The sequence below is a fragment of the Zerene cesonia genome, chromosome 8, assembly GCF_012273895.1.
Source record: "Zerene cesonia ecotype Mississippi chromosome 8, Zerene_cesonia_1.1, whole genome shotgun sequence".
In the NCBI taxonomy this organism is placed as follows: domain Eukaryota; kingdom Metazoa; phylum Arthropoda; class Insecta; order Lepidoptera; family Pieridae; genus Zerene; species Zerene cesonia.
The window spans coordinates 5,713,344-5,727,990 of NC_052109.1; the positions used below are offsets into that span (position 1 = coordinate 5,713,344).

General features: G+C 31.8%; 4 protein-coding genes across 4 annotated transcripts; 1 reads left to right on the forward strand and 3 right to left on the reverse strand.

The window, feature by feature from the left end:
• Nucleotides 1-168: 168 nt before the first annotated feature.
• LOC119828731 lies at nucleotides 169-1,482 on the reverse strand. Its single transcript, XM_038350974.1, has 3 exons — nucleotides 1,347-1,482; nucleotides 1,050-1,133; nucleotides 169-386 (listed from the first exon to the last, which is right to left on the reverse strand). Exons 1-3 carry the CDS (start codon nucleotides 1,480-1,482, stop codon nucleotides 169-171), a joined length of 438 nt encoding a protein of 145 aa, XP_038206902.1.
• Nucleotides 1,483-1,833: 351 nt separating this feature from the next.
• LOC119828733 (carboxypeptidase B-like) lies at nucleotides 1,834-4,323 on the reverse strand. Its single transcript, XM_038350975.1, has 6 exons — nucleotides 4,253-4,323; nucleotides 3,538-3,747; nucleotides 3,357-3,456; nucleotides 2,974-3,285; nucleotides 2,298-2,568; nucleotides 1,834-2,141 (listed from the first exon to the last, which is right to left on the reverse strand). The coding sequence occupies exons 1-6, from the start codon at nucleotides 4,321-4,323 to the stop codon at nucleotides 1,834-1,836; spliced, it is 1,272 nt and encodes a 423-aa protein (XP_038206903.1).
• A 1,048-nt stretch (nucleotides 4,324-5,371) lies between these two features.
• Nucleotides 5,372-9,177, reverse strand: LOC119828734 (5-hydroxytryptamine receptor 1A-alpha-like). Its single transcript, XM_038350976.1, has 4 exons — nucleotides 8,952-9,177; nucleotides 6,805-6,939; nucleotides 6,411-6,560; nucleotides 5,372-6,329 (listed from the first exon to the last, which is right to left on the reverse strand). Exons 1-4 carry the CDS (start codon nucleotides 9,175-9,177, stop codon nucleotides 5,428-5,430), a joined length of 1,413 nt encoding a protein of 470 aa, XP_038206904.1. The 3' UTR covers nucleotides 5,372-5,427.
• Nucleotides 9,178-11,109: 1,932 nt separating this feature from the next.
• Nucleotides 11,110-13,452, forward strand: LOC119828493 (39S ribosomal protein L40, mitochondrial). Its single transcript, XM_038350659.1, has 5 exons — nucleotides 11,110-11,270; nucleotides 11,350-11,439; nucleotides 11,829-11,999; nucleotides 12,353-12,551; nucleotides 13,299-13,452. Exons 1-5 carry the CDS (start codon nucleotides 11,236-11,238, stop codon nucleotides 13,413-13,415), a joined length of 612 nt encoding a protein of 203 aa, XP_038206587.1. The 5' UTR covers nucleotides 11,110-11,235; the 3' UTR covers nucleotides 13,416-13,452.
• Nucleotides 13,453-14,647: the final 1,195 nt, after the last annotated feature.

Consider the following 14,647-nt stretch of genomic DNA (forward strand, 5'->3'; position numbering starts at 1 on the left):
GAAAGAGAACAGAATCATGTGAAAGGTGACTGATTAGTGATTGATGATTCAGTGCTTACACATTGAGATGCATAATATACACATGAGTAAACACATAATTAAACCAAATAAATAGGCGTGGCATAACGGATGATTTACTAAAAACGTTATAATATATACTATATAATTTTAAACAAATGATGGATTTGTAATCATTTCTAATGTTTCCACTGTGATGTTGTAGTCGCAAGTAAAAATTGTTAACCTATAATAAGTCGCGCCCATGTTGGTTGCGTAGAACATAGTAGCAGCAAATTCTGGATACCCTACCCCAGAGGTTGAAAACGCAACACAGTCCGTGTTGTTTATTATAAGAAATATATCCACTTGCGATACTTTTACATCACCTAGAAAGATATTCGATCATTAAATTCTTAATCTACACGAGATTCATACATCATTAAATTAGTAATCTAATACTATCTATAGAGAGGTAAAGCTTGTGTATTTATGAGTTTGTGACGTTGTAGGGTGTAATTTACTGAAAAGATTTAAAATTATTTCTGTCATTATTTTACCAATTGAAAGCTAATGTATTGGTGAGTGTAGGTTATATTTAATTTTTTATCCCGGTTCCACCTGGTTGGAGTCGAGACGACCGGAATATGCTTAATAATTTAATACAGAAAAGTGAAGAGTTCGTTTGATTGTTAGAGCGCGTTAATCTCAGGAACTCTTCGGCCGATGTTAAAATTCATGCGTACGGGATCCGTGAGTTCTATCGGATATATCATACGTTAGAAGAATATTAAATTTATATTCATGATAAATTATATATGACAACTATAGGACATTTTATCAAAATATGTTATCACTACCTATAGCCAGTAGAATACAAATGCTAGTTATAGTTCTGCCAAGAATCTATAATCCAAAATCACGTCAATGTTTTTCAAAAACTAAAAGAATTACATTCCGGTTGTAATAATACCTAATAATAATAGTACCTAACAGCCCACCTATTAGGTACCTACTTGAATATAAAAAGAATGTGTACTTTAAAAACTTACTATTACTGCTCCGGTAGTATATATCCATTACTCTGTTTAACCTTACTGTTGGCCATACTTTCTCTTCTTTGAAAAGTACACTGTCTTAAAAATGTGAATATAAAATGTAAACAAACATATATGTAATTAGTATGTAAAAGCGCAGCGAGAAAACTAATTTAATGCTGATTAATACAACAAGATTTTTCATTTTATATAGTACCTTTCAATAAACGTGGTCATAGGCTATAATTGCCACAAAATTTGGGAGACAAGGCACAGAGAAAACCAATTATATTAAAGAAACTAGCTACTCACTTTTACAAGTACCTAATGTCAATAAAATTTTATAATACGGAAATCCAATCGCCTTTATTTTCCTTGTAAATCTTATTTGAAACGTATTATTAACAATGCATAAACAAAGTAAAAGGAGCACAGAATTTAAGTGCATATCGTATTGCTTTTTCGATTAAACTTTCAATTATATAGCGATAATGTGCAAAAACCCAAACAATTGCCTTAGTTAGTTGAAAGGCTGGCGCAGCAAAGGCTATTACTAAATCGAAACAGGAACATGTTATATGGATGTTTGTGTTCAAATCGTAATTTGAAGCCGCCGTTTATTGCACTCCATTGTTTGCATTTCTGTTCATATATATATTGAGAATACGTGCATCTATGTACAGCTAAATTAATTAACAGAAAACAAAACATGTTCCAAGACTTTGCCTCAAGGTGAATCATAAAATGAGTGTTGTATAAAATAGAAGTTATTTATTTGTACAAGTTTAATTATGATTGATTAACCGTAATATTTGAGCATTGAACGCGCTCCAGCGACGAAACCAGCATACGTTTCAGTAACAATTTGTTTTATGTATTCTGGAGGTACAAGAAAGCCATATTCATAACCAGGGAGTTCCAAAGTGTATGTTAGAGGAATGCCAACTGCACGAGTCCAATCTCTTGATGTACCAGTAGTGAAATATAATATTTGAGCTGCATTTCCTACGACGTAGCTATCAGCTTTCTCCAGTTTAAGTTTGTCAATAGCTTGAGCCATTTCGACACCAACTACGTGCAGAATTAGACCATTTGATGGTAAAGTACCTAAAAAAATATTTTGTTTGTAAGTACATATTTATACATATTTCCAGTTTAGAGTGACTATTATTTTTAACATATTTATATATCTAATAAATAATTGAGATTGTAATGTGTCGATATTGAAAAATAAAGAGTAAAGATATTGAGTAAGAAACATACCATTATTTCCCCAAGCATATAGGAACATGTTGCCAAAACTGTGAATGGAAATGTACATAGGGATTCTATCCAAGTGTGTCAAGACAGCATCTCTGATTATTCTTATTTCTGGTTCGGAGAACGGCGTGGGCCCTTCGTAGACGATTGTACAAGGGTCTGAGCTGGCTGCACTGGTTCCGAAGTAGTGATCGAAGTTACGGTTGCCGTCAACACCTGGACATTCCGCGCTGCCTTCGTGGGCCATTGAACGTGTTTTACGCCACATTCGATCCTGTAAATTGCTTTGTATGTGTGTAAGGTAAACAAAAATATAATATTGTAAATCAATATTTTATATACATAATATAAAATACAAGCTTTTCGTCCTTGGTTTCGTTCGCATGGTTTACCTCTCGGGGTTTTACCCGCATAGTTCCTGCTTCCATGTGCTTATTGAAATGAAAATTATCCTTGTGTACAGAAAGAAGAGACAGACAAGAATCATTTGGAAATCACAGTAGTATATAGTAGCGGGGATTAAAATTTACGTGCGCTTATTATTGTAGGGATTTTTTGATAACTTTAACAATAAAACTCTTGGAATTGCGTGAACCTACTATTTCAGAGGTCTATTAGAAAAAACAAATTAAAAAAAAACAATACGTCTACATAATAATTAAAAAAATATTCAGGTTACTTCTTTAATTGAGTATTCGTATCCATCAGGATTGGCCATAGGAATGATTATCCAGTCAATATTTTCAACTAAATCTCTGTCTGTGACGTCAACAACTAATTTATGGATAAGGTAGAGAGCTACGGGCGGCGTCACCCATTCCCTTGCATGCACTGCAGCATCAATTACAATTACGGGCTTCCTCAGATTTTCAAAACGTGTGGTGGATATTCGCACAGTTTTGATCTGTTTTCCTTCGTAACTCAAACCCGCGTTTATAACTGTTACGACGTCAGGATATTGCTCAGCAAGACTATCCAAGTAGTCATTGATCTGAAAGTTTGAACAATATATCAGATATTTTTTACGAGCAATTTTATGTAAAACTCGTAAAAAAATCATACTTCTTGGTATCCATAGTATCGTTCCCATGACATAGAACTATTATCGCTCTTCGTTCTGGATTTGAGATGATTAATTTTGGCTTCTTCATCTCGTAGGATGCTACAAATGATAGGAAATTTAAATGTTATTAGGGAATGTTTGGTTATTATTTATTACGTAAATATGTACCGAGATACTTACTCTGCTAAATTGTTGGCAACTAATTGGTAATGCATATTTCGGCCCTCGAAATATTGAAGCCAGATATTTTTTTCTTGAGGTGACAATCTCAAGAGGACATCTAATTGACCGCTCCTCGAGGAGATTGCTGGCTTTATTGAGAGAAAGTCAAGTTTGGCTTCTAATGCAGCAAATTCATTTGATGGCCCCGACACACGATAAAGTTGATGCCTACGTGTAAATAAATGGTAAGGCCAAAGAAAAATTGTCGATATACCATACATTATTTGTGATGAGTAAACAATTAGGCGTTATAAAGCATTTGAAACGGTCAAAGTTCATGTAATGGTTACGCGCCTCGCATATTAAGTTAATCTGGGAATTCTGAAGTGTTACTAATCACAATGACAAAAAAAAGTGTTAATGCGATGATTTTATTGCTCGACGTTGAAAAACGAGAAACGCAAGCAAAATATTCCTTATCAGTTTAAGACTAAGCACTCAACGATTAAAAATTATATGTATTCAATGAAAAATTACATATTTTTAGACGAAATAGAGAAATCTGTTTTAAAGCTTTCCCCATATTAAAATAGAGAGAAGGCCTATATTATAGATAAGTGTTTTTTAATTGTATGTATTAAAAAAAATAATACCACATGATCATATCATAATATGCCATACTCAGGACATTTTTATTTAAGGAAAAATTAATAAATCAAATATTTTTAATTACCCTTCATATTTTTCATGGTGTCCAAATACAGATCCCACGAGCAGAAAAAAACATATCACAAGTCGAGCCATTCTTGCGTACTAAATGATGAATAATTTATTTTATTCTTTAGATATGTTCCGAGTATAATCTATTGTGGATTAATTTTATCAAATATATTTAATCAGCAGGAGGATTAACTAAATAATGTCATAAATAGAGCATTAAATACAGATAGGTAGTGGACTGCACTTACCTGTTTGTCTATTTTTTAAAGTTATAGTCGGTAATGGAGCTGGTGAGTCGCCTGATGGTCGCTACCACCGCCCATGAACATTTGGAGTGGCGTAAGGTCGATTGCAGACCTCTACAAACGGTTTAGCGACTTCAAATTATGTAATTATCATCAAATGTAACTTTATTTGATTTTTTAAAGTAAAATTTGAAAATATATCGGAGCGGTAGCTAGGCATTCTTTGTAAGTATGGGGCATAATTTAGTATGGGTTGTAAATAATGGTTATTTCTTACTTTTTAACGCATAAACTCCTGAAATGGTTTGCATGATAATATTTTGACATGAACATTATTTTATTACCCCAAATTCCCTTAAAACTCTGGGTTATATTCGGATTTTGAAAGCGCATCATAATTATTATGTTTGCAAAAGTCAATGTTTTCCAAGTAGGACACGTCTTATTCTTTAGGCAACAAAGTAACTACACCATCATAGCGAGTTAGCTACATTCATATCCGTTGCGAGACTAAGTTCTTGTAAAACTTTTACAGAAAAACAGGAAATATATGGGCGTAGTTACGAGTATGAATGATACAATGGTAACACTTGCAAAGAGACACGTTTTAAAAGAATGTTTTGAACACTAATAAGGAAAAATATTGTAGCTTTATTAACTTTAAAGTCAAGGGTCAACGCTGGGATACATTACGTGCAATGATTAAGTAAATAGCATTCATGTTTACACTTAAAACTACTGGACGACCCCATGGGTAGCCATGATATTTTTGAGAATGTATTTCATTATTACATAGTTTGGGAAAACATTTTAAGGTAAAGGTCTAAAATAAAACTCAATGTATGTTTCTATTTTAATTATAAACTAACAAATTATAAATATAATCAAATATTCCTGTAGTGATTAGAGAGCCTACATCTTAAGCTATTTTACTAATATGGAATTATTTACTTTTCTGACAAAATATGTACACATATCGATTCAAGTATAATTTAACATTTCTTTGAAATCCTTTATGCCACCAAACATAGATCAGTGGATTGAGTACACTATTTAAAAATGCCAACGCTGCAATCGGACCTCCTAGCATTATTCGGAGGTTGTAACAATTTTGATTTATTAGTTTATCTTCACATAATGCATAAAATATAACCGTAATAAAAAACGGCATCCATGTAAATACAAAGCTTCCGGTAGTAAGCATAACAATGATAATTGCTCTCCATTTTGTAGCGTCTTTTATTTTAGGTTTGGATGCATTTTTTATTTTCTTATCATTTTTATCTACTTTGTTATCGAACTCTTGATTAATTGTAAAGCTACTCTCCTCAATGACACTTATATCAGTTGAACATAAGCTATTCCCGGAATCATATTTATTTGGATTATATATAATAATTTCATTTTTTGTAATAGACACTTTGTTTTCAATATTAAGTTCATCGTTACTTTTCGATTTGGTCCTCAAATTGAAAACTCTTTGTTTTTCAGTTTCTGCGCTATTTCTTGCATGAAATGATGAACTTCTTTTTATTTCTTGAGTTTTAGTCCGTGGTCGTTTAACAGATTGCGTATTTTGATTCTTATGTCCATTTCCCCTATATATTCGTAAAACAGGTTTTGAATTTGATCTCGACGGTTTAACGGATGCATTAATTTCTTTCACTTTTCTTAATGCACGAATTAAAATAATAGTGTATAGAACAGCGACGACAATGATAGGCACAATACTTAAAATTGAATTCAGTAAAATTAGTTGCTTTGGAAAAAGGGCTACATAGTAACATTTTGAATTTAATTCTTGATTAACCCAGCCAGTTATTGGCAAAAATCCCAAAGTAATTCCTGAAAGTAAGGCGGATTAAAAAATACAACATTATGCGTATAAATCAATATAAGAAGAGAAATAATTAGATAAATTTTTACCAATTATCCATATGAATATAATACAGATGCGAACTTTCGTAGTGTTAACCCAACGTTGGTAATACAGCCCATGTAAGATGTAGATGTAACGATCTACAGCAATTAAAGCAACACTGAATATTGAAACCATGGCTGGGCACACAAGCATACCTGTTAAAATAATAGAAATTGCATACTTAAACATTTTTAAGTTGTGAAGCATTTTGGATATATGAAACTTTTTTCATAAAAACACCTTACTTCTAGATAGCAAAACTATGTAGATGGATAATTAGGATAGTAATAATGTGCTTTTATTCAAAAAGAATAGTGATAGTATCTAGGTGAAGGTTTATAGGTGTTGAAAGTAGGTAGAATAGTTACTAATAATATACAAATAAATGTAAGTTCTTACCTATTTGTATAATGCATAATGGACTTGAGTTAATAGGATTCTCAACAACTACCCCAATGATCATCGATATTCCGATGATGGTATCAGCAAGCGAAACATTTCCAAGTAATAAATAAGTGCTCTTTGTTTGCTGACCTGTTAATAAGAATTATGATTAATGACTACAAAAAACATATTAGTCACACATATATAAAATTCTCATGTCTAAATGTTTGTTCCCATACCCCTCCGATAAGGCTCGACCGATTCTCAAAAAAATTTTGCTCCCGGTAGGTCCGGAGGCTCATATTCTTTTTCTTACCCTTCACAGTCCTTTTCTTTATTCCTTTCGTCAATTTTCTTAACCCCTTTCCAATTTGAAGTCGGTAGTCTATATGTAAATATTCATGGGAGGTGGTAGCACTTATCATCAGGCGACCCATCTCTATTAACGACGATGACGATAAAAAAAAATTCATACCCCTTAATGATAAGTGTAAGGCAAATCAGGGTCAGCTAGTATTATATATTAATTAGTTCACAAGCGAATGGTACCTATCATAAACTGTTTGTAAAAATCAATAACCTCATTTTTCAATTTTAATGTACTAGCTGCGCCCCGCGGTTTCATCCGCGTAAGTCCCTGTATGTTATTCCAGTTGTCCAGCTAATAAAGTCTATGTACCAAATTTCGTTGCAAGTAGGAAGTAGGATTAGTAGGATAAAAGTATTAATTTTACGTATATATTGCACTGGTTTTAAAGTAAGCAAATATATGTTGAAATAATTGAATTTTTTCAGAAACCACTTGATGTTTGTAATGTAGCGTTGCTATGAAGTTGCGCATGTTAATTTTAGGTCAAAATAATTTAAGGATTAAGCCAAACGAGCAAAACGAAGAGGGCGACTAGCGAGTAACGAGTCTCATGTGGGGAATAAAATGTCAACAAATTATTAATCTTGATGAAGTTTTTTATAGGTACTTATTACATTATTGTATGTACCTACATACATTTTTCTTACAGCAAAAAAAGGAAAAAACCAAATATATACATTGATAATTAATAATTTATTTAGCGGCGGTGCGAAGTTGGCAGAATAAACAAATGAGGCCTATAGTGTTTGGGGTTGTCAATGTCCCTCTATCTGACTATCACAAATACTTTGATAGACAATTGGAATTTTCAGAGATGATGTATTTCTGTTACCACTATAAAACAATTAGTAAAAATCGAGGCAAAGCAACGCTTGGCACGGACACAAATTGCTCTGGAACTTATCCGTACTGAAACCCTAGTGTCACGAGTTCGAGTAGCACCTGACCCATTTTTTAGTTTTTCCATTGTATAAAGAGTAAGTGAAAGAGTTGTATGAAAAATTCTTACAACGTAATTATATATAACTTTTAAACATAAATTTAAATATAGTCGTGGCAGCCCTTAATTTACATAGTGTCCCGAGCTGCTAATGATATGGCGTGTAACTAGGGCTCGCTCAACCCGCGCCTAGGCCCCCACGAATCATCCGTCTAAACATCTTCGTTGAATGACTGTACGAATTTTTAGAATGTGTTTACTGATGAGTGACAGTCTATTAACCAATTTTTAAAACACAAAAATATATAATTAGAATAAAATTAAAATATCGATGTATCATTATGATCGCTGTAATTAAGAGGTGATTTGAAACTAGATGATTGTAATTGATTTTTTAATAATGGAATTTCACTGATACATGTTTTAATTTATTATTTTATTACGTACCTAATGTGTTAGGTAACACTCAGATATCATATTTTACTTAAAAATTCTAATTTGAATAATTATTAAATGGGACGATGACGAATATAAACTAAGCTGTTTAATATAAGTAGTAATTAATGCAAAACGTTTACTAACCTTCACACTGCTATTAAACGTCTGAAATAACCATATTATATTGTACAGAATGAGGTGTCAAAACGAATATTTATATATATTTATGAACTCTTGCGGCAGCTGTGTTACAACCTCAAATGTAAGTGACAATCACATGAACAAACTTAATATAAATAATAGTAAAAACATTGCGTTAGTCACGTCTTCATAGACTAAGTACTTAATATTAAATGAATGTTTTTTTTTTATTCACATGGGCTAGTTTTGAAAACGAACAATTTAAAATCATACCTTTTTTAAGAATCAAACCACTGGACACAACAACTGTTATATTGCTTATGAAAATAAGAACACCTAGTGCACACGCTATAGGTTTGTATTCCAAGTATTGTTCATGTTCTTTTAATTTGAAAGCCTCCAAAAGATCGGTGGAGTTAGATAGCACATCACTTTGATTATTTAATAAAGGTTCACTAAATTTAAATGTCACATTATAACTGTTGGTCTTTGAATCCATAGCGCTAATAAAAACTTTTGGTTTCTAAGTAAATTAACAGAGTAATGGTGTATGTCAATACTACCGGTTACTATGTGAAGGACTAGCCCAAGACAAATATTGCGCATCTTGAGGAAAAGTTGATGAATTTAGCATATTGCTTATAATGATGAGAGATTTCGGAGTTCTTTCAGCGAACTTTAAATATTTTTTAGTTTACTGTTAAAATATAAATCGATTATAAAGAACAAAGATAACACCGGGCCACAATGAAGCGAAGTCATTTGTAAATGATATATGTATTTAATGACGGCAAATAAAATATATAGTACCTATACTTAATTATATAATAACTGTCTTGTATTTGGAAGCACGTACGCACAAAATTGAAAATACTAGTTCGCCTTTTACAAATGTCCCTGTAGAATGTGTTTCAGCATTAAGATCTATGTTATAGAAAATAATTTAATAATAATGGAGTTTTATCTTTATCATCTTTGTTAAAACATTTTCCTCAGGAACCAAAAGCAAACAAAGCGATTTAAAATACTAAATTCGCTGTGTAATATTGAAATAATGATGAAGCTCAAGTAAAGTGACTTGAATACAAATTGTTCTCTTTATAAATTCATATTAGGACCTTATCTCAGGAATACCATTTCGGTTTATAAGTTATAGCTATGTTATATAAAATACGATTTTTCTATTAAATCTTGTACCGATAACTGTGAGGATATATAAAGTAGTTACATTTGTAACTATGGATGTTGACTTAGCTTGTTGAGTTTTGTTGAGTTGTCTTCTTCGACTGATGAAAATGGAGATGACTGAAAAGTTATCTTATATATAGGTATGTTTGCAGCGGTTTCTATTTGACTCGTAAATAAGCATTTAGTCTTATATTGTTATGAAGAAAGAAATGAAGATTAATAACTAATTTTAATTATTAGCTCCCTATATGCCTTATTAACAGATTAATCAGGAAGATACGACAATAAGTACGCCTATGTTGGTGTGACGTGGTGTGACTCTATCGTACAAGACTCGGTCCTCTAGCATGCTATACGTATTATGAATACCTTCAAATTATCCAATCCAAGTATGTACTTATACTAATATCCTAATGTACCGGAAAAGATATTGTTTATCGTTCCATAGTTCATCGAAATGCGAAAGAAATTGATGAAAATATGAAAAGAAAAGATCCATATTAGTGTTTAAAAATTATTGCATTATTGGTAAATAAATATAAGGATTAAATAAATATACCAGACGACCGTGAAGAAATAAATTAATTTTTCAATTTATTTGAGTTTTTTTAGTCTACATCACCATTGCACATCTATTTAAGGTTTGTTTATTTATTAAAGCAAAAGTCTCGCCCACAAATGTTTGCGAGGCCTAAGTAACTAGAGGGCATGGCATGTCATATTCTTATAAATACATTTGACGCATCAACGAAAATATCCACATTTCATTGTTAAATGCTTTTAAATCTATAATTGGCAAATTAATTTTCGGACAATTCCGGTAAGGGCCACCGTAAAGTACACAGACAATTTTAAAGAGGCGCGCCCCAATTGACTCCAGACAATATTTACATCTTTCTCACATTAAGTAAATGTTATTTTGGAATATAAATAAACGCTTAATAATTTTACCATCTGTCTAAGACTTAAAATATATATATATTTTTTTATTAACAGCACAGCCGTGAGTACAAAAGTTGTTTGATTTGTTTGCTTATTTACAAATGACTAGAGATGGCCAGCTACAAAAATTCAGACAGACAGAAGAGAAATGAATATGCTGTCTTGCTTACATATTATATGTCCATTTTGACATAAATCTGTCCTAATTGTTATTATTAAATAATGTCTGTCCCTTTTCTGCCTAAAAATAAGTGGTAGTTTGTTACTCTGTGCTCGACTCTGTCTTTTCAGTTTTGAATGTCAATGTCTAATGTCAGTCTTGACTTGATTTGTTATGTTTTGAAAATTATGGTTCTGAAAGAAGTTATCTTATAGTAGAAAAATAAATAATTTTTTTCTTACTAAAACATTTTTCATCAATTTGAAGATGTTACATTTATCCTTTTTAAAGCAATTTTCACGGTATTACATAATTTCGTTTTATAACCTATAACGAACTGTTTTGTAAAGCGTATTTAATTCATATAACCACTTATTTTAGGTTAGCTATAAATGCTGTAAGAATACCAGCAAATGTGAAGAATATTAGCACTACAGCTGCAGTGCAATTCAAGATAACTGACCAATTATGGTACGTTATAAAGTATTTTAAAATTTGCGCATTATTTAGTACTAAGAGTTAAAAGCTTTGAATAAACTTATTTCTCAATTAAATATTATTGTACCTCCTGGTACCTAGTACAATATTATAAATGAAATTGTAAAGTGAATTAGAAGACACTATACCATATCATAATCTAATTATATTTATGTCATTGGGTCGTTTCAACCAACATCCAAATAAAGATGGTGTGACTGTTATTTTTTGGCTTTGTTATTCAATTTCTCTATAGGATTTCCATCTGATTGAGATGATTCTTTTTGTGTTTGATAGGGAATTGTTGTATATGATTAAAATGATAAGGAAAGGATGATAACAAATACTATAGTATAAATATGAGATTTTTTTCCAAATTTCAGGGCTGAACCCATGAAAAAGAAGAAAAAGATGGACCCTGCTATTGTTAAAGCCAGGGAAGAGAGGAGAAGAAAGAAATTGGAGAAGCAAATTCGGAGATTGGAAAAAAATGCTAAACAGCTGAAACCTATTGATGAAATTGAACCGTCATTACATATCCTTGACCAATTAGGGTAATTAATAATATAAAGAAATAATACTTATTGGTAATGAGGTGGTCCATCTATCTGTTCACTGTCTGTCACCAGGCTATTTCTCATAAGTATTGGACTTTTTAAATTTTCAAAATACATCATGTTTTTCTGTTGCGGTAATAAAGTAAAATACAATAAATAATATAAACTCCATGATAACCAACCTAATTTTTTACAGTTGTCGAAATCCTTAGTTGTAGCGAGTATGACTTGCACTTGACTGATTTTCGAAATTAAATTTAATTTGCGTGCTTCTGTATATGACTTTGTATCTTGAGGTTTTTAAGGTAAACAATAAAGTTTTCAAAATAAAATATAATGTTGTATTGCAGAAAACGTAAACGGCCCGCATTAAATTTGACACCAGAACAAATAGAGGCTCGGGCGTTGTTAAACAAGGAGTGGGCGCGATACAAACGCCAAGAGTACATGGCTAATATTGCACAGATTGATAGGATAATGGCTGCGCAGAAACGGGCACTTGATATGCTGTATGAAGAGTCGGAGGATTTATACAATGAAGCGATAATGGTAATGGTTTGATTTTTTTATTTGTTTCATTTTAGGTTTTGGTCAGGGGTTGATTATACCAACTACATATATAGTAACAATATATTGTGAATCATTAACACATTTTTAAGTTTTCAAGACATTTAAATTGTGTTCTTTGATAAACAAAAGAAAATATGATAATATGTTTTTAATTTTATTCTTGATTTAACAAGTGAGCAAAATGGTGCATCCTACCTATCCTTCCTACTAATATTATAAATGCGAAAATGGGTATATATACCCATTCACATATATCCATCCTCTTGTTTGTTACTCTTTTACGTAAGAACGACTGAAACGCTTGCCATGAAATTTGGTACGTAGATAGCTGCACAACTGGAATGACACATAGGCAACTTTTTATATCGATATTCTTGAGGGATACAGACTTACGCGGGTGAAACGGCGGGGTGTAGGTAGTTTTTCATACATCTATATTTAATATTACAAACTTGAAGAGTTTGTTTGTTTGAACGCACTAATCTCATAAACTACTGGTCCGTTTTGAAAAATACTTTCATTGTTAGACAGCTCATTTATTGAGGAAGGCTATAGATTATATATGTACCACGGGCTAAGCCGGGGTGGACTGCTAGTTTTAGTTTATACTAAATGTTAAAATGATTTATTTATTTTCGTGTGGTTTTTAATAGGGTTTAACATACCTATGTTCAGTATAATTGTGTACTCATTAGTATACTTCTTAAGAAAAAAATTTTTTTTCAGCCTGATCTACAACTTCTTCCATACAGCGTGGATGGTACATATGCAACCCCTCCAATAAAGAATTATGATTCACCTGATGGTGAATATATAGATATATCTAAGAAATGGGGCAATTGAAGTACACAATAGATAATATTTGTAATGTTATAATTAGTTAATAAATTAAAAAAATATTAAGACATTTGTTTTTGTTTTACTAGTATATTTTTTTATACACCCTCGCTGGTCTAGAGTTGAGTTAATCGTATTCTTCTTCAATAGGTTACATTTTCGATTAACAGGGTAGGTCGATTAAAAATTAAGGAAAGTAAATTTCAAAAGCAGATCGCACTAGAAGGTGGTGGTATCGGAACACACCTCCATTTTTGAAATCCACGTAAAATTGTCGGTCATGCGCCTTTCTCTCTCCCATCTATGGGTTCATTGGAATTGTGCGATCGTTATTACGATCGTGTTCACGGGCATGTATGTGTGCATGTGCACTATGATAATACCCCTATACATTTTGCTACCCGTATTATTATACTACTCTTAGCAATTGGCTGCTTTCAATCAAGATGAACCATCATCGGTCAGAACGATCCTACATTTTACAGCAAATATATTTCAATTATAAATTGTGCTGAAATGCTTTTCACTGTGAATTTAATTAACCGAAAAAAAATATAATCGATTTGCATCCTCCTACAATCCAATAATTTTCGAGGCAATGCCATAAAGTTATTCAAGAGGAAAAACAATTTCATGGCTCACGAAATCAGTTAAATATTACAAAATATGCATTTTTATATTGCTTTAGACTTTGTTCTCATTTTTCTAAGATCATAATATAAATTTCGTTCTAAAATACAACAATTATGAAAATTATGAGAGGATACGTTATAAGTTATGTACAATACAATTTGAAAGTAAGTATTTCGATTATTAAGTAAGCTCTTTATGACCATTTTTGATCATTGATGTAAACTGAATTTCAAGACACATGTTCAGAATTATAAAAAGAATTTTTACTTGCTTGTTACACTACTCGCTATGTTTTGCGATCACATATTAAATATAATAATACGTGATGTATAATGACTTTTGTGAATCAAACTATTTAAATTTTCAGTGCACGTAAATTCAATCATAGTAGTTTCAATAATGGCAATACGTTGGATGAATTGTTCAAAATGGCCAGATCCTTTAAAAGACGAGGTAGCCTACGTAGATAATCCTATAGAATCAGGATTTCCCGGACACTGGTTACCGTTAAGTGTCATAAAGAAAATGATGGAGATGCGCGTAATTACCCTCGCAACGGATAGAGTTCAGCCTGCACAATCCTTATACTTTAAAGATTTTGTGAC